The sequence below is a fragment of the Leguminivora glycinivorella genome, chromosome 22 (assembly GCF_023078275.1).
Source record: "Leguminivora glycinivorella isolate SPB_JAAS2020 chromosome 22, LegGlyc_1.1, whole genome shotgun sequence".
NCBI lineage: Eukaryota > Metazoa > Arthropoda > Insecta > Lepidoptera > Tortricidae > Leguminivora > Leguminivora glycinivorella.
Genome location: NC_062992.1, coordinates 6,136,553 through 6,155,948, shown reverse-complemented (window position 1 = coordinate 6,155,948; position 19,396 = coordinate 6,136,553). Strand labels below are relative to the sequence as shown.

The window sequence follows — 19,396 nt, the reverse complement described above, 5'->3', positions numbered from 1 at the left end:
TATAGAAACGGATTAAATCGCGTATAATGAATTTACAATTCATCCTGACGTTTCGAACACTTTACAGCGTACGTGGTCAACGGGTGACTGAGGAAAAATTACAATGTGCAAAAGCTACTCACAGACAAGAAATATTAATATTAAGAAATATTTATTATTATTGATTATACACGATTTAATCCGTTTCTATAGTTTTATTTCATGAGTAACTATCGGGTAACCGAAGACAATATCAAAACCGAGGTTTTTTTTTTATGTATGTTTCTTGTTTTTTTAACAAATACATCGTAAGAATTCTGATAGATTACTATAGTTTAACCTTTTAAACGCTTTTTCACCGAGCCGTGCTCGTGTCTGCAGTAGTACGAAGTTCCACGAAGATTTGCCTTATTTATCATACCTCAGAAGCTGGATATTGTCTTATATATCGGACTACGGCGGTTAAAGGGTTAATGTGTAGCGGTAAACGTCAGGGATACAAAACTGGTCGGGTCCCAGGTGGTGGGGGGTGCGGAGGCGGACGTTAGCCTTCCCGCTTGATGCTGGGCATCTGTGGGGGCGGCTCGGCTAGGCCTTTCACCTGGAACGAGACAATTGATTAGGCAAGTTAAACTTGCTAAGTTTAAAATTTATTGATGTAATTCTATTGATGCATAATTTAATAGTACACAAAAACACTCTGTTAATAATTGAAGTGTATACTCCTTTAGCCAAGTGTCATTATGAATAACTATTAGCCGGGGCCACACAGAGCGAGGCACGCCACGTGTCAATGTGCTCGCGGCATACGACCAATTTAGAATGTGCCTCGGCCGAGGCAGTGTGCGTTTTGCTCGGCCAAACAACCTGCCGCAGCCAAGGGACCGGGCTATTAACCCTTTCGCTGACAGTACTCCGCCTGTCAACGTACTGTCACTGAGAATACATATACGGGTATGCCTTTTCTGCAGCAGTGGTTCGGCTGTCGACGTAATGTCAGCAAAACACAGTTTCGAGAAAATCTTTGTATAAACAGTAGATTATTATTATTATTATTTATTATTTATTTGATACACTAGCAGCTCTTCGAGCTGATGCGTGTATATCACTGCACTTGTGTTTATTTTACACTCTTCAAAGTTCTAATATAATTGCTGCAGTTCCTGCCGAGTTGCCTTGGGCGAGACACGTCTACATACCGAGCGTTTTCGCGAGGCAACTTCCCGGCGGCTCATTCTGTGTAGGGCCTATGTATGCAAAATAAAGATATCATCCAGCCTCATGTTTGCCTCGGAATTGTATGTTTTGACGATATAAATACAATACGAATTTGGTTACAAGAATGTCAATATGACATCATTCCTATCGGAAAAAAGAAATTATTATAAATTTTCCCAAAGCTTGACTGGTAGAGAATGCCTCATGGCATTAAGATCGCCTTTTTTGCATTAAGTTTTCTTTTGTGCAATAAAATTTGAATGAATAAATAAATACAGTTATGATTTTTACCTTGAGGCGAGCTGCAGTCTTCAAAAAGGCCGGGAGTTGCTCTTGGGACACATTTACTTCTCCCGCATACATAAACTCCAAAATAGCTTGCAGATGCAGGTACGAGACATCCTTCAGGATTATTATGGGGTGTTTTGAGGGGTTCTCCTGTAAATAAATAAAATATTTTTAGAACCATGTAACATTTGGCTTGGACCCTTGACACATTACCACCAGGCAAAACGAGATATACAACCGTCCGTGAAGTACAATATGAATCGTGAAGCATTTGGGCATTCGGCTATGCACACTGGCTACAAAATACTAGTCATATTATGCCATAATACCGATCCATTCTCTGGATAAGATAATAAAACAGTTAAAACAACTCTGAACCACAAAATTAAAATTTTGAAAAACCCCCGTATTTATATTTTGACGACATAGTAGACCGATTTTCATGTAACATGGCTAAGAAACTCCCGACTAACTCAGCTTTCAGACAAAAAAAAACTAAATCCGTTCGGGAGCTACGATGCCACAAACAGACACACACGCAGACAGACAGACAGACACGTCAAACTTATAACACCCCGTCGTTTTTGCGTCGGGGGTAAAAAATACCCAATAGAAAAATTTTGGCACTGAATGTGTGATTTTGACGCCTTCGCCCAATAGAAAGTTGACTGTATTGAAAATATTGATTATTTTCAGTTGCTGTCACCATTTTTCTCAAATAGAAACTGAATAGAACAGATAGTAAAGTTCTGTTAGTTGTCAGTTTTTAACAAATAAACGTAATCTACTACTAGGAGCAAAAAAATCGACAAGTCACATTTTTTGGTTTTTGCCATTTTTTCTGAAAATAATCAATGTTTAGTAAAAATAAAATTGCAGTATTATTGGTATATGAGTTCAATTTTCCCAGTGAAACCGTAGATACCTACTGATAATTAAACACAGGTTGAAAGACAAACAGAAACACTTAAGTAAACATAACATACTTACAAAACATTATTAACATTGAATTTATGTCATATTACATTTTGCATCCTGTGCGTATTTACACATGCTAACAAAATAATAGCATTCCTATCAACATTAATGATTTCAAAATGGTCCTTACATCATATAAGGTCCGCCATTTTCTCGGTCGGACCTTAACATCATGTATCCCCAAGATTAGCCCAGGACCGGATAAGTGGCATACACGAAGGGAGGCCTATGCTCAGCAGTGGGCGATTAATAGCTGAAATGATGATGATGATCCCCAAAAGTGATACGCAGAGAACAACTGCTCAAGTTTGGTGATGCCCATTAAGGTCCGACCGAGATCTCGGTCTCGGTCTCGGCATTCTCGGCCGAAAATCGGGCCGAGATCTCGGTCTCGGCTCTCGGCGCATTTGGGCCGAGATTCTCGGTGAAACCGAGACTCAGATTTTGAATTTATTGCGCACTCGCGTCCAATCGGTTTTTAGCTACCCTTTGATTACCTCGCCCGTTTGGTATCCCGATTTTAGTGATTTTGGTAGGTTCTTTATCAATATTTCTCTATAAGCTATGGCGCCTGCTTACCATCAGGCGAGCCGTATACTTGTTTATCACTGATGTAGTCTATTTTGCTACGGTAGATAGTTAAGGGGTGCGGTAGGTTTGGATAGTTACGGAACCAAACACTAAACACGGCCCGACATGCTCCTGGATTCCTGATTAATTCTTGATTCTGGATTCTTGATTGATTGGCGAATTTCGGTTATGAAAACATTTTTTGCAAAAATTGCATGTTTTTCGCTGTTTTATAAATTCTCGGTCTCGGTCTCGGCCGAGAATCAAATTGAATCTCGGTCTCGGTCTCGTTCTCGGCCGAGACAAAAATATCGTTCTCGGTCGGACCTTAATGCCCATACTAAATCTTAAAGTTTACTTTTAATTGACACCTCTATAGCCTGAACTCCCCTCTGTAATTTTACAACGAAAATTAGACTGTACTTTCAACATTTTTGTAATCACCTTTCCTTTAAGATTTTATAATTTTGTAACTCAAAACATCTTTTTGACAAATATCCTACATGAATCTTCCTAAGCACTAAATAAATATTATAGAACTTCTTACACAGATTACACAGTAAGCTCAAGAAGGCTTATGCTGTGGGTAATCAGATCTGACGACCGGTCTAGCGCAGTCGGTAGTGACCCTGCCTGCTACGCCGCGGTCCCGGGTTCAAATCCCAGTAAGGGCATTTATTTGTGTGATGAGCACAGATATTTGTTCCTGAGTCATGGATGTTTTCTATGTATATATTATATATATCGTTGTCTGAGTACCCACAACACAAGCCTTCTTGAGCTTACCGTGAGCCTCAGTCAATCTGTGTAAGAATGTCCTATAATATTTATAAAAAAAAAAAAAAATCAGACAACAATTATTGTTTATATCTAATATACAAATATTTAAATACATAAAAAACATCAATAACAGGATCAAATGTCTGTGTTCATCACTCAAATAAATGCCATTACTGGGATTCCAAACTCAGGACTGCGGCTTAGCAGGTAGGGTCACTATGTGTTAAGCCAGACCGATTGTCAAATGCTTAAATGTTTACAAAGTTTCGAGAATGTTTAGAAAATTGTAGGTAACTCACCTCTAATAAGCTTTTAAAGTATGGACTACAAGCTGAGAGCACCATTTTGTGCGCTTTGCATGTCTGACCTTCGCAGGCTAGTGTCACCTGAAATAACCAATAAAACATTCATTTAAAAGTGGTGGGCAATCTTTTTCCTTCAGTAGGCCTAGCACATGATGGCCGCGGGAGTATGTCGCCGCAAGATAGATGCCACGTCTTCTTCTAACTGTATTAATGACATAAGGACGGGTAGTCTATCTCGCGGCGACATACTCCCGCGGCCATCATGTGCTAGGCCTACAGGGGCTAACATTTGAAGAAATTTTAGAAGAGGGCAGAATAGGCTAGTTTCCTACTAGTCAAATCAGCTTCTTTTTAAGAACTGTCGAAACAATTTGCTAATATGGAATTACTATGAAATACTGAGGAGTGACGTCACGGTCAATTCATTTACTTTATATCTTTCTCTTTGAAATAGAAATTATGTATATTAAACAGAACTACTGTCCATATTTTTTTCTAATTAGGTGCTGCTTAATTTCGTGCACTGCATAATATATTTTATTTTAAGTATAGGAAACTAGCCTATTACACCAAAAATGCATTTTGACAGTAATGCCCATATTACACACTATTTTGAAGAACTGGACACAATCCTTTCGGGGCGTACTTTGCCCACAACTGATTTAATACATATATGTCTATACACACTGGCAAAGAGTTAAACATTTTCAATGTGTTTGTGTACGGTATTCTTCACTATTTATAAGAAAATATAAGAAGCGAGATGAAATTGGGCTAATATTGTTGCAGTGAAAATCATATAAGCAATGCATAGGAGTATATGATATAACATTGTTGTGTAAATTATCTAATTATGACCTTTGAGTCAGATACTAACAGACTAATTCTAGTGTATACAAATCAGTCTAACAATAACATTACAGGTTTATTCTGTCATTTATTGTACTGTTTCAGTAGATAAACAATAATATCATTGTGATTTCTACTATGAAGACCATTTCGAAGGTAATAAGTGTAATCAAAATTTTGAAAGCTTTCAAGGATAAAACTATGCGAGGCTAAAATGCCATATTTGTTTGTTTGTAATCAAAACAGCATTGGAGGTGACCATAACTTTGTTTACTCACGTCGGTAAAGCTTTTTTCGTCCCTTAAATGCCTGAACGAAGTCACCATATTCGTTTGAAAATCATTCCATTTCAGGAAAAACTGTTGATCGCCCATTTTGGATATTATATTCTAAATACCTGCAATGTAAACAATGTTTAGAAACACTATTAAATCATAAATATCAAGAAACTGCACATGAAATAAAGGAAATATAGGTTATTATTGTTAATAAGATAGTGTTTTGTGTTCATAGTTTGTAATTGTTTCGGCAAAGGCCACCGAAAGAAATAGTGTACCTACGTCACTATGTGAAATGCTTACTGCATAGAAAACAAGCTTACCTATTATTTATTAGAACTATAGCCCTCAAACGAACTATCTCTATCCGTTCTACAAGGACACAGTGTAATGTTTCGCAACTGTCTTTAAAAAGTTAAGCAATTGAAACTCAAAATGAAGACGCCGTATCGCATAAATTAGCGACTTCTTTCTATTTCTTAAAAATTCCTTCACTCACATATGGGGTGACCAGCATGAAATTATTTTTACCACTATTTCGTGAACTTTTGACCTCTGAAGTTATGTCATAAGTAAAAGTACGTCAAATACATACGAAGAATTTAAATTCTTCTAATATAATTTTATTTTTAACTAAATACATAGGTATATGATATGATGAAAACCAGTTAGGCTGAATTCTAGTACTCTAGAGTTAGTCCAAGTCCAAGAGCTAGCAACGATTTTGACCTCGCCGGTGCATTATTATGTACTCAACCATTGCAGAAGTGAGACTATTAAAATCGTTGCCAACTTGGTGGTCGATGAACACATTTTGATCTTAAGCTTATAAAACACTTAGGTTTAGGAAAGTATAGAGATCGATTTTATTTACAGGTTAGCACAGGTTAAATAAAATTGAGATGTAGGTAAATATCGAATGTTTTTTATTTGCAAAAAAAAACTATAACACCGCATCATTCTTGTTAATTTTATTATTCAGAAGCCTTGCCTAATCAATAATAGGTACATAGATTCCATTAAGTCTGAAATAGTCCTTACACCTTGGCGGGTGCTGCCTCTGCGTGTGTCCCATGATACGGTCAAGGGCAACATCTGTTCGGTTTACTTGTACCCCTTACAATTTTATTGTCAAAAGGGCTTCTACGTGTCGGCTTCAGCTACGGGCACACCTCCCAAAGGTCCGGAACACCATTGTTCCGTAATGGAAAAGACATAGCGAGGGTTTACTGGTGAAACCCGATAAATCGAGATAATTTGTCCTTGAAATAACAACATTGTGGAAATAACACTTAGTTCGAATTTCAAAAACCAGTTTGCTTAACTTATCGGATTTCACCAGTAAATCCTCGAGTCTGGTACAAACAGGGAATTAAATGATCTATCCTGTATAACAAAAATGAATAAATGAAAACGTGAATGTAAAATGTCCGGACTAATTAACTGTTAGTTAGGGATAAAAAAACCATTTCACCGTTTTTAGATTTTCAACCGAAAATGCGTTTAATTTTAAGTAGGAACTTGAAACTTGGGTGGTATAAACGTAACAGAGAAGAATATGTGAAAACTAATTAAGGCGTTTTTGTATACCTACTCATCTGTAAGGGGGTTAAAAGAGGGATAAAAGTTTGTACGGGGATCAAATTGTATTGTAAGTAATATATATTATAACTTTTCTAAATTCACTCGGTCGTTTCAGGAAATAATTCAAGTGAACGAATGCATGGGTAAAACTATTAGATTATAATATGCTTGTACATTTTATTACTTGTAATGAAAGTGTCAATGTTGTTTGTAAAATATTTTCCCTATTAAATGAAGTATTTTTTTACACCGGTATCCTAGATCGCTGATTGGTTAGAATCGGCTGAAGTGGGCTTCCGATGCGTTCTGAAATTAATTGTTAGAAAAGCAATATATATTTTTTACCTGATCACGCAAAGACATATATATTACATATGTATAATATATGTACGTAAACATATTTACATATGTCATAAAACATTAATAATTTAAATATACTATGGTTTCGAAATTTTACATATGGTAATATTTTATAATGCCATCTAGTAGCGAGTAGTCTCAACAAAATTTATTGCTATTCGCCGTTAGATGGCAGCAACATCCTCAATTAAATACTTAATAAAGTAACTATTAATTTACCTACACTTATATTCTTGGGAAAATAAAGAAAGAAACTAATTAGTGACGTTTTAAAGCATTTATGTTGACTGCAAATGCACATTATGTTCTGGGCGCCAATTTTTAAAATACAACCAATTTAACGACTTCCACGATACAGGCTCAGCCTAGTGTGGGAGTCACTGCCAACTGTTACTGTTAATTTATTCATTTTGGTAAATAAATATTTTTACTTTTTACTTTTTTTTTTTTTACTACAACCGCACGTTTTTTGGATTTCTTGCAATAATACGTATCTCCAATAGGTAATTAATCCAATTTTTATTGCTGCATTAGGTTGTAATTAAAAAAATCGGCTCCCTATATGTATAATTTTTTCAATAAAGCATTTCTACACAAGGACTTAAAAATAAATACAACTTCCTTAAAAACTGTTTGCACAGTTTGACTGTGGGATACATGAGTCTAGTTATATCAAAGACATGTCTCCGTATACTCTATAGGAGTATTCCACATAAAAAAAATATTAGCTCTCCCAGGGAATTTTCCCCGGAACGGCACATCACTGATTATTAGAGAATTAGAATATTTTATGTCTGTAGGTTTCATTGCTGAGTTCTACTTGATTCTACTTATCTTTTTACTATAAAAGAAGGTCTTAAGAGAGTCAGAAAATAAAACATTTGTATTTATTATACACAAAATTTAATTCACAAAAACGTTTTTAAAACGACACCCATATTGCATTAAAGAAAGACAGGCATAAAGTGAATAGTAAACATTTTACTACATTTAAATTCAAGAACTATAAGTCACATATTCAGTATTGATATATATTTAAATTTATAATTATTCATTATTAATAGTTAATAGTAATTATTAAAAACGACACACTACACACAAATACTACGATTGAAAGGCCAAGCGGTGTTGCCACTCTTAAATATTAACTAACCTAAGTTTTTATTTTCTAATTAAGTAACTACCAATACTTATGAATAAGGTGACACAAAAAATAAAAAGTCATGCACATGGCCCTAAGTAAAAGTAGCAAATAATTTAAATTTAAATAAATAATTACACAACATTATCTCGAGAACATTCTCTTTTTTCTAACTATAATTGACATGAAGCAGGATTTTTGTATCAACTTAGAATTAACTTACTTTGGTATACGATATATTATTAATTATTATTTTAAAACAAGTATCAATTAAGAATATCTAATTAAAACGCTAAAAAAACGTACAGTGACTTACTATATTGCTTATATTCAGATTTTAGAGAAAATAACATAGGATTACTCATAATATACATTTAACATCTAAGTAATAAGTTTAAATCCTAATATATATTTTATTTGGTATTTTATTAGCAATTCAAAATATACAAAGCACAATTGGACTTAGGTATATTCTAGCGTATGATTTGTCAATCCACTGAAGGAGACTCAAAACTAAACTAAGACTAATCTATAGGATTTTTAACCCTTTAATATTAATATATTGCCCCACCGATAGACATGTAGAAATAAAACAAAACGTTTCTCAAAAACTAACAAATAAATTTAATAAAATTTCTTACCAATCTGGTAAACTAATGTCCACCTTTGGTTGCAAGCATAAACTTAATTTGCATTCGAATTCTATTATATTAACCTTACAATATTTATCCATAATTATAACTATGAAGTATCTAAAATTCGCTGTAAAGAAATGCTGATTTTGAGCAAATAAAATGTCATTCATTTAAGTACTTACGATTAATAATAAGTGCGCTAAGATGAGACCTACTTAAAACATTTTTGAAGAAATAGGAAAGATGAAATTACAAGTTCTTAATTCAAAATCTAGGTCTATTCATTGGTTGGTATTATGAGGTCTATTTTATAACTGACTTACATTACTTACATGAAATTTAAAAATTACTCGCTTTTGGTATCATAGCTTAGGTTCGATATAAGAATAATGTTTAGGTAAATGACTAGAAATTTTGGATTTGCTTCAAGTTTTTGGCTGGACTTCACTACGTTCGAAAAAAGCATGAAAATAAGACCAAAGTGGGAAATTATGCGACTAGATGGAAATGCAATAAATTCTGTTTCATAGCTCGAAACCCAGTAACTGAAACGTGCTGTTCAATATAACAGTTAAATATCAAGATACTACACAGTATTCAGTCCCTATATTTAATGTACATCTAATTATAATTACAGATAAAAATACAATTATGTACTTTTATAACTGGCACTAAATAAATCGTTGTTACACCCACAATTAAGGCAGAAAAGGACGGTTTACACTTTCAATATAATTTAAGGCAGCTAAAGGCACCTAGTTATCGAATAGCGATATATTTGAAACACACACAATAAAATTTATAACGCGAATAAAATACGCTAGTGCGTCTACTCGTTGCTAGATGGCGTTGTAACGTTCGTTGACGTTTGAATTTGGAGCGGCAGTTTTAGTCCTCGCGGGGCCAGTACGAGAGTGGCGGGCATCACGAAGACTATAGCGTACTCTCATTTGTTTACTCCTAGGAACTTCGCTGCTTCGTCTGGGGAAGAGAGCAGTTTGTTGATGATGGTCTTGTCGGGGATCCCTAGTAGTTTTCCGATGAGATCGCTGCCATTTTCGGTGTCATTTTCGGTTTCTGAGGAGTATTTGCGGGATGTCATTTGGATCTTGAGCTTGTTGTCATAGTGCGAAGGTGGAGAGTTGTTGTTGTTCACGTTGCTCGGGATCTCGTTGCCGGAACCATCGTCGTCGTGGTAGCTGTATCTGAAATAATAATTCAATTTCAATGATATTCGTAGAAACGTACAGGATAAAATCAGTCGGTCGGATCAAAGTACGACCGATTTGCTCTACGAAGTGTAAAGATATCGATTTGCGTCATTATCTTGGAATTGGATCTTGATTTTATCTGAGATTTCTTACAGTCATCAACACTGTTGGCACACCTAAGCCTGCATTCTTTAACTGAGTATGAAGACGTAAAATTATCGAATCAAAATGCTTCTTTGTTACATACCAACAGATGGTTACAGACATTACCATTTAAATAGTAACTTAGGTACTGCAGGTGCACAGTCAATATGCCGCAGCATGCTATTGCTTCAATGTAAACCGTCTCCTGCAGAAGTCCAATAAAGGCTTACCCATTTAGAGCGTGGACCAACTCCTATGCTACCAAGTTTGGAAGTTCAGCGCTGGAAGTTATGAGCAGTACAAACTCTCAAAGCTTAGAAACTTACCCATTGCCAACATTCTGCGGGGTATCCGGCGGAGTAGGCTCTTCATCATCAGTCTCATCCCGATGCTTCTTCCTATGCCGCAGCATGCTATGCTTCAGGGTAAAGCGTCGCCGACAGAGGTCGCAGGCGAAGGGCCGTTCCCCAGAATGAGTACGCATGTGGCGACGCAGGTCCTCGGCTGACCAGAAACGACGCACGCAGAAGGCGCATACAACCTGCAGAAAAGGGGGGGTTAGAGATTTTGATCTTCTTTTAGGTCCTTGGTAATAAACATATTTTCTAAAGTCTGCTAGGATGAAGTAAAATAATGGGGCACATCGTAAATGTTTTGACTTAACAGAGATTTCCCACGGAATTACGTTTATGTTCGAACATCTAATATGAGAGTCAAGAGGTCAAAGTGTGGAAGCGACAAATTTCTACCATTGTCTTTCAAAATCACCAAAAGGGCAAGTAACATCAGGATTTGTAAGATAAGAATACAAGATTAAAGGAACTAACCTTTCTATTAGCATGATCCGGGAACTTCCCCTTCTCATCATCGTCAGCACTTTCACTTCGATCACTAGCCGCATCCAGCGCTCCCTTGCTGACCAGCTGGTCATACTCCGCGCTATGCACGCTCGCCAGATGTCTTAACGCTCCTCCCCTATCTCCGAAAGACCCTTCACAAAGATGGCATTTGAAGGCTAGCTCCCCATTTGCAGTTTCATCTTCAGGATTGGGGGATACTGGTTGGGATTCTCCAGTACCATGTCGCGAAGACATGTGCTTTTTTAAAGTTTCCAGAGAAGAGAATGTGCTTGTAGGGCATGAGGCGCATTTGAACGGTCTCTCAGGCACGGTTCTGACATCGCTTGGAGGTGATACTGCTTCAGGTATAGGCTCGGCTAGTATAGCTCTTGCTGAACCTCCGTGTTTTCTCAGCAAATGACGGTCACAGTTAGATTTGGTGGTGAAGAGTAGAGGACAGTGGGGGCACTTGAATGGCTTCTGTCCCGTGTGTGTAAGGACGTGGCGACGAAGGGAGGATGACCAGGGGAACTTTCGGTGGCAGTAGGGGCAAGATACCCGGTTTGGTGCGAGGCTGTAGGCGGATTTCTTCTTGGGGGGTTGAGCGTTGTCAGCGTCGGATCTGAAATGAAGTGTTTCGTAAGAATAGCTTGAGATTGTTAAAGCTATAATGCTATAAAGTAAAGGAATACGAATAGGTACAAAAAAAAGTTTTAAGTACTTTCATAATTTTTCCACGTGTTTGTGTGACAAGAATTATTTGTTGGAATTGTCTGTTATACTGTGACCTTTTTACTGTCGTTTTGACAATTTAATTTCTTTCTTCTTTCACATGTCAGTCTGTTTGCTGTCATTGAGTTATCAAAATGTGTAAATAACAATATCTTGCAAAAATACGTGTGTCAAAATACGTGTTATATATCTTTCAGTGAGTAAAAGTGAATTTATTTAAGTGCTTCAAGACTGTGGTGTTATAGTATGTTTGTGTTAGAATTTTTTAGTGATAATCCGCCAAGATAACTGTAAGTAACTTTATAAAAATAATTATCAAACGTACAGTGTTTAAATAAATATACACCTAGAATACTCAAGTGGCCTTATTGGGTCCTTGGGGTTTCTAGGTAGGTACACTAGGTAGTAAAAAATAAATCAGCACATTAAATTATTAAGCGACCAATATGTACTTACTTGTTTTCATCACTCCCGGAGTTGTTCCCCTCGCTAGTCGACGCCACCAGGCCCTCCTCATCTTCTTCCTCATCACTCCTGGTTGGCACCACCGGCACAATCAGCGGCTCCACCGGCGCCTGGACCTCCTGACCTTCAGTCTTCTCCGCTATAGGCACCGGCTTGTTGATCAGGTTCCCAGCAATCTTGAGATCAAAGTCCTTATGTAACTCCTGTTGACGTGAAGCCATTAAGATTTCTTCGGCGACTAAATGAGCCGCTCGATGTTCAGTTTTAACTTCAGGTTCAGGCTCCTCATCTATAACTAGAGTGTCGTCTTCATCTTCCTCGTTATCAGCAACTTCGTCAGAATCGCGACGGACTGGTGAGCGATCTTGTTGAATAGGTCGCTCTAAATGCCGAGCTAGAAGCGCGAACTTAACTCGGTCAGCTAGAGAGTCTGATGTTGGGTATGGCGGAGGCGCTCTTGGCGCCGGCCGCCGCACGCTCCAGTGTTGAGGGTGCTGCTGTTTGACGTGGCGCTCCATGTTCGAGCGCAGAGTGAAGCGAGCTGAACATTGCGAGCATGAGAACGGTCTTTCCGTGCGGTAGCGCCGCTGTTTCTGCTTAGGCATTAGCACGCCGTTTTTGATCACCATTTTGACTGAGTCATTCTGCTGGATGAGGTTGTTCAACGGCCGAGGAGGAGATTCAGGGCGGGGAGGCGGGACTGGAGAACTATCCCTAGTCGGCTCCTCTTCCTCCGGTTCCAGTTTAGGCTGAGGTTCCTGTTCACTAGTTACGAGTCTACCACCAGACATGCTCAAGCCACGGATTATTTCCTTCTGGATACGCTGCTTTATTTCCGCCAGCTCTTGGGAATCAGATGGGTGGGGAAAAAAAGATGGTTGGAGAAAGTAGGGGTTGATAGGAAAGGACGGCGGTAGGCCGGGTAAGCCTGGTAGTCCAGGGACGGATGCGTACAGCTGCGATAGCTGAGTAGCGTAGTATGAGGGATCAATTTTAGGGAGAGAGGTTTCAAAGAGTCTCTGTTGAGCTAGAAGGAATTGAGCCTTTTCGTAAGTGGACGCGGCGACTGCGGCGGGATCAGCTTCAAACGCCGGTCGAGAGTTATTCTTAGGTTCCACTTCTTCTTCCACATCACGCTTCTTCTTACTGAGATCAAGAACGTCACAATTATCGTTGGTGCTGAGATCCACTGGCGTCTCTTCATCATAATTATCAACTTCATCGTTGGTTTTAATAGGGAATTCTGGCGGTCTGAACTCGGGTATTTGCCTCAGCTGCCCGATGCCTTTTACTTTGATCCTAGGCGCTGGAGGCTCAGGGTCTCTAGGTATGATAGGTAGTTCCACTAAAGGTTTTGGAGTTAACGATGCGACGGGGTGCCTATCAGTGATGAAACTAGGCGTGAAATGAGACAGAGGGGTGTCTCGTCCGGTGGGTTCAGGGCGCCTGTCGGCCTCAGGCGGTGATTGGAAAGCTAGAGATCTCTTCACTTCATCACGAGCTAGCTTGGAGTTGACCTCATCATTATTAGGGTCCTCTGAAGGGTGGTAGATGATTGAGCGCTTGACGTCTTCTCTAGTGACTTTGGCATGACGATTCCTCAAATGCCGTTCGCAGTTAGCTTTGGTAGTGAAGGCGTAGTTGCAGACGGCACATTCGTAAGGACGGTCACCGTTGTGTGTTCTCATGTGTCTTACCAAAGCTGCTTTGTCTAGAGACGCGTGAGGGCACATGTTGCACTGATACGGGCCGGGTCCGGTTCCACTAAGATGAACTCTATTATGGCCTTTCAGAGCTCGAAGATTAGGGAACTTGGCTGGGCATAACCGACAAGGGAATTCACCTCTGAGCTTCATTCGCCTGAATTCAGCAGCGAAGTTGTCTTGCGTCTCCTCTTGTTCTCTCTCTTTACCGACAGTATCCGGAGGGGTTAAGGCTGAACTTTCCAAAGGCACTCTAGTACCGGTAAGTCTTTCTAAGAGACTTCCAGTTGAAGTTACGTTTAAGATGGATTGGATATCGGCCAAGTCTCTTGCGGCGTCAATGTGACGGATGCCGTTGCCTGTGTAGTGAGAATCTTCGAATTTGGGCGTGAAGCGTTCCATAGGAGGGGTTAATGTGCCGGGAATACCGTATCGGTTTCTCAAGTCGAGTTTGGCAAAGAAGTCTTCTCTACGGTCTATGCGTTCCGGGCTCTGCACACTGACGGAATCAGCACAGGTTTTCCTGTGTATATCCAAGGCCTGCCTGCACGGGAAGTCTCTAGAGCACATCTCGCATCGGTACCTCTGTTCCGTGATGGAAATATGAGGGTTTCGCTCGCAGACGCCTCGAGCTATTTCGGGGAACTTTTTGCTGGAGAAATCTACGAAAGTGAGATCGTTGAAGCCGCGCGTTTCGTCTCCGTGGACGGTGAAGCGGTGGAGATCGCAGGCGTTGCCGGACTCGAAGTGTTGGCCGCATTTAGGGCACTCGAATCGCGCGAATCTTTTATCGAGAGGCATCGGGGATGGCGATGTGGACGCTGCCCGTTTGCGTGCTCTTCTAGAGTCCTCCTCCTCGCTCCTGTCTGAGCGGTTGTCGCTGTCGATGCTTGTTGTCCTTGTCACTCTAGGTTCCTGTTTGTCCGCCCTCATATCTTCCATCTCGTTCGCCTCGATCTTCGCCTCCCTGATGACTTCTTCTGTTTTGATTTCTGCAACGACAAAACAGTGTGATTACGATTGATTCTCTGTTTGAATAACGCATTGCTTTCATTTTCCTATTCCAAGAAAACTCTACAATGGGTGACTCAGCCGGTTCGTTGGTAATACTAATGTAGATGGTTTTATTAAAATAATACAATGAGATGTAACACTCATTGTGGGTGCGAGGTTACACGTACGTCAATCAGTTAATAGATTTGCATTGTATTATTCAATTCGTCATGTTACTAAGCCGGGTTTTAACTAAAATTACGCTAAACAATCTTTGAAACTGCTTTCTTTGTGGCAAGTTCTGCTACCTGGCAACAGATGGCGCGCGCAGTCAAACATGAAACGAGTCCACAACAATATCGATCGCTATTAGTTAGAAAACAAAGCTTTTTGTCTGATTCATGCCCTTTGTCTCGAAAGATTCTGTCGCACGTACACAAGTGTTTCAACGACGTAGGTATTTCATTATTTGCATAGTCTGCCGTGGTTAGGGCATAAAAATCAATAGCGGCGTGTCGACACCCTAGCCTCTCTGCTAAAGCCTATACATTTGTCTATTCTAAAACGTCCTATGTTTAGAAGACTGTAGTTTATATACGCCCTTTTCTCCTGACACGTTTAGAATATACATACAGTTATAGATATTTGCAGGTGAGTCAGGTTAGAAGATATCGTTGTTTTTATGGCTATTCTCGGATGCGCGCTCAATAGCAGGCATTATCTTTAGGTATTTAGATTAAGAAAGATAATTTGTAATCGATACTTCGGCAGTAATGAGCGACTTACGTGTCAGACTTTGCTCGCTTGAAACATAGGTACTGAAAATATGTTTCAAGCGATTAGATACTCGGTTATAACTTAGGTACCTATATTGTTTACATTCGAGATCGCAGTGAAGTAGCTAGTACTTACTACTTAGCTACAATATAATTAATATAAATTACGATATTAACGAATAAACGAGTAGAGTTATATCTTATTATCTCTCTAATATGCCTAGAAAATATTCGGGAATTTTGGTCAGAAGTCGGTACCTAGGTACCTACTTTCATCCTCGATTTCAGCTTTGAGTTAGATTTTGGAAAATCCTTATTCAAGGTTAGATTTATTTGTCTTTTCCCTGCACTAAAAGGTTATAGTGCTTTTGCAGTTTCCTTGCAATAAATAGGTATATATATTATATCTCTTAAATCACTCTTTACGTAGAAATGAATTAGGTATTTCTCGACATATTAACCAAACCAAATTTTAAACTTTTTGCCTTTTTTCGTAGAGATTTTTATTTGTGAGTTTACAACTCAGTAAGTATTTTTTAGTAAGAGGGAACCGAGGGGACTTTCACTTTACTAACAAGTTAATGAATCATCAACAGTGTACCTGAGTCTCATTATATGATAAAACACTGAAATGGTCAAATGGACCTGTCATCGTGAATTCCCGATTGACAGAGCCATGTCATGACTCAGAAGTTTAGGCTCTAAAGTTTAGGCAGTTGGGTCCGTACGCAAAAGTGACAAACACAGGTTTATTATAGATTCTAGTATGATGTAAATTTAAATTGTTCTTTGAGCGCGAATTAGTGAAACAAGTGTCAAAATGTTGGTAAAGTGCTTTGGGGTAACTTTAAAAAAGTAACAGGTCATTTTGATACTGATAAATAAACTAGGTACTTACAGTCATGAAACTATGTACTAACGTACATTATACCTCAATGCTTACAGTTGAAGGATTTTCTACATAGTGTAAGTTCTGTTAAAGTAGGAAGAGGTTAGAGATATTTGCCATTTACTAAATTGGGATATTTGGGATTAGGTTTTATATTTACAATATTTGACTTACAAGTTATGATTCTAGTCTTTAAATGTGATCTGAAAAACACTGTTAAAATCTTTCGGTTTCGTAATGTTACACCGTGTATGTATACTGTGACTTTGACGTAAATTCTATAGAACGAACGTTTATGGTTTTTTTTTATTATTTGAATGTATTAAGATTTTTAGTTATTAAGAACTATATTTGCAGTGCCCTTACAGGGTTCATAGCTGTGCTATACCTACCTACTGAAATGTACCAACTTATGTACCTATGATAGCAATAAAGAATTACTGATTACTGATTACTGAGCGTAATTAGGTAATACCAAAGACATAACTCCGTATAGACAGATAGTCTAAGAAAAAAACGTACCTCAGTACCATACAGAAAAAGGCACGGTGGCCTAGATGGCATTACATTTTTGGGGTACGCTCAGCTAGATGGCGCTAATATTAATATTTGACATTATAAAACATATCAAGCTAAGAATATGGGCCAAATTGTCAAAACTGAGGTTCAAAAGTTTTAAGCATGTGTCAAGAGATCGCCGTTTATGCACTGTCATTACACATTTTACTTCGACAGTAACTCTCTATCTTTTTTGGTAATACTATGTCAATTGGTACCCAAGTAAAAAACCGGATAACTGTAAAAACTTCAAAACAAAATGTCCATTTTTGAATTCCAGGATATTATGAAAACAGTATTTCCTACAAAACCAACGATTTCCGACCGAATCCGATTACGATTTATCAATGAAACATTGTTTTCGCCTAAAACTGTCGACTGGCGCAAAACAATTGCAACACAGCAATGTCGCACGATTAAAAAAAATAAACCATAAATTATAAAGACACCTCATTTAAATATGCATCTTAAGACTTCGCGTCAAGGTTTAGGTTAGGTTACGGTTGTTGGAGACGTGTGACAGTTTGATTTTTTAATTGTGATAGAACAAGACACTGCCAGACCGGATCGGTATCTCATTCATGAATTAGAAACATGTTTTGGAGTGCAGATACTCGTCCGGTTGCGGAAAGTGTCGATTGAGGAAATCGGAAACTGAATGAGTTTTACATGAAATATTGGCATTCATCATTTTGGAAGGTGTTCGGAAATTACAGAGATATTTTAGGTATAGTAGACCCACCCTACATTAAGCTCCTGAGTAATATATACGCAAACAGTACCGCCTCCATCAAACTGCAATCCTCTGGCCCGTCCTTCAAAATAGAGAGAGGAGTTAAGCAAGGAGACCCGCTATCGCCGAAACTCTTTACCAGCACTCTGGAACACGTCTTCAGAAAACTTGCGCCAAGTTGGGGAGAGAGGGGGCTGGCCGTCGGCAATCGCAGATTGACTAATCTGAGGTTCGCTGACGACATTGTCCTTTTCTCCTCAACAGCTTCCGAGCTGCAACAAATGCTTGAAGAACTAAGCACCGCAAGCCTCGAGATTGGACTAAAGATGAATATGTCAAAGACCAAGCTTATGACTAACAGTGCACCGCATGGCATAGAGATTAATGGAGAACCAATTGCATATGTCCAAGAGTACATTTATTTGGGCCAATTAGTTTCCTTCCAGGCGCGTCAGGAAAAAGAGGTCGAAAGACGGATTGAAAACGCCTGGAGGAGCTATTGGTCCATGAAACATCTTATGAAAGGTAATCTTCCGATGACACTCAAACGGAAGCTCATGGACATATGCATACTCCCAGTTCTGACCTACGGTGCACAGACTTGGTCTTTGACTAAAGCTCAGAAGTCCAAGCTCGGGGTTTGCCAACGTGCCATGGAGCGCAGCATATTAGGTGTCAAATTGGTGGATCGAGTCCGGAACACCACGCTGCGCTCCAAGACGAAAATTATCGATGTAGCTCGGAAGGCGGCCAAGCTAAAATGGGACTGGGCTGGTCACGTCTGCCGGATGCCGAACGAGTTGTGGGGCAGAATCACCACGGAGTGGGAGCCCGAAAACTCGAATCGGGGATCTGGCAGACCCCGACAGCGATGGCGGAACGAACTGGACTCCTTTTTGAAGGAATGGCCAGACACGGCTTTGAATAGAGAGAAGTGGAAAAATTGGGGGGAGGCCTTTGCCCAGCAGTGGGACACGACAGGCTCCAAATAATAATAATAATAAATTTTAGGTATAACTAAAAAACAGTTATTTGCACTTAGGTACCTAAACACTGGCAGGTAATATTTAAGATTGGAAGGACTCGCAAAACGGTAAGGTGAATTTAAAAAAAATCTGTTCGCGTTTAAAAGTTTAAAGGGGATCGCAAAAAGTTTTCTATGACTTGCGGGTATTCATTTTGAATCGTAAATAAGTAGAATAGTTTTAAGTAGGTGCACCTTGAGATAAGTAGGACCCAATGTCTGACAAGCAGTTCTTTTCATTGTATACGACTTTTATGTATTTTGGTACCTTATACATAGTTTTCAGACTAAACTTTGTTCAGATTAGACTTCGAAGAACTATATTTTAAGGTTTAATAGGACTGAGACTGTCCTATAAAACACA

The 19,396-nt window shown here is 38.8% G+C and overlaps 2 protein-coding genes across 3 annotated transcripts in view; both read right to left on the bottom strand.

Annotated features, from left to right (window-relative positions):
• Positions 1 to 164: 164 nt before the first annotated feature.
• Positions 165 to 5,729, bottom strand: LOC125237852 (longitudinals lacking protein-like). Its single transcript, XM_048145077.1, has 5 exons — positions 5,569 to 5,729; positions 5,246 to 5,364; positions 4,113 to 4,199; positions 1,489 to 1,635; positions 165 to 580 (listed from the first exon to the last, which is right to left on the bottom strand). Exons 2-5 carry the CDS (start codon positions 5,339 to 5,341, stop codon positions 524 to 526), a joined length of 387 nt encoding a protein of 128 aa, XP_048001034.1. The 5' UTR covers positions 5,342 to 5,364; positions 5,569 to 5,729; the 3' UTR covers positions 165 to 523.
• Positions 5,730 to 8,081: 2,352 nt separating this feature from the next.
• Positions 8,082 to 19,396, bottom strand: part of LOC125237746 (ras-responsive element-binding protein 1-like) — a 31,392-nt gene continuing 20,077 nt past the window's right edge. For both annotated transcript variants that reach the window (XM_048144916.1, XM_048144917.1), the window contains exons 3-6: positions 12,348 to 15,051; positions 11,148 to 11,781; positions 10,647 to 10,861; positions 8,082 to 10,170 (exon numbers count right to left, since the gene is read on the bottom strand). In XM_048144916.1, the coding sequence (XP_048000873.1) occupies positions 9,912 to 10,170; positions 10,647 to 10,861; positions 11,148 to 11,781; positions 12,348 to 15,051 (3,812 nt within the window). In that variant the 3' untranslated portion in view covers positions 8,082 to 9,911. The remainder of the gene's footprint in view (positions 10,171 to 10,646; positions 10,862 to 11,147; positions 11,782 to 12,347; positions 15,052 to 19,396) is intronic.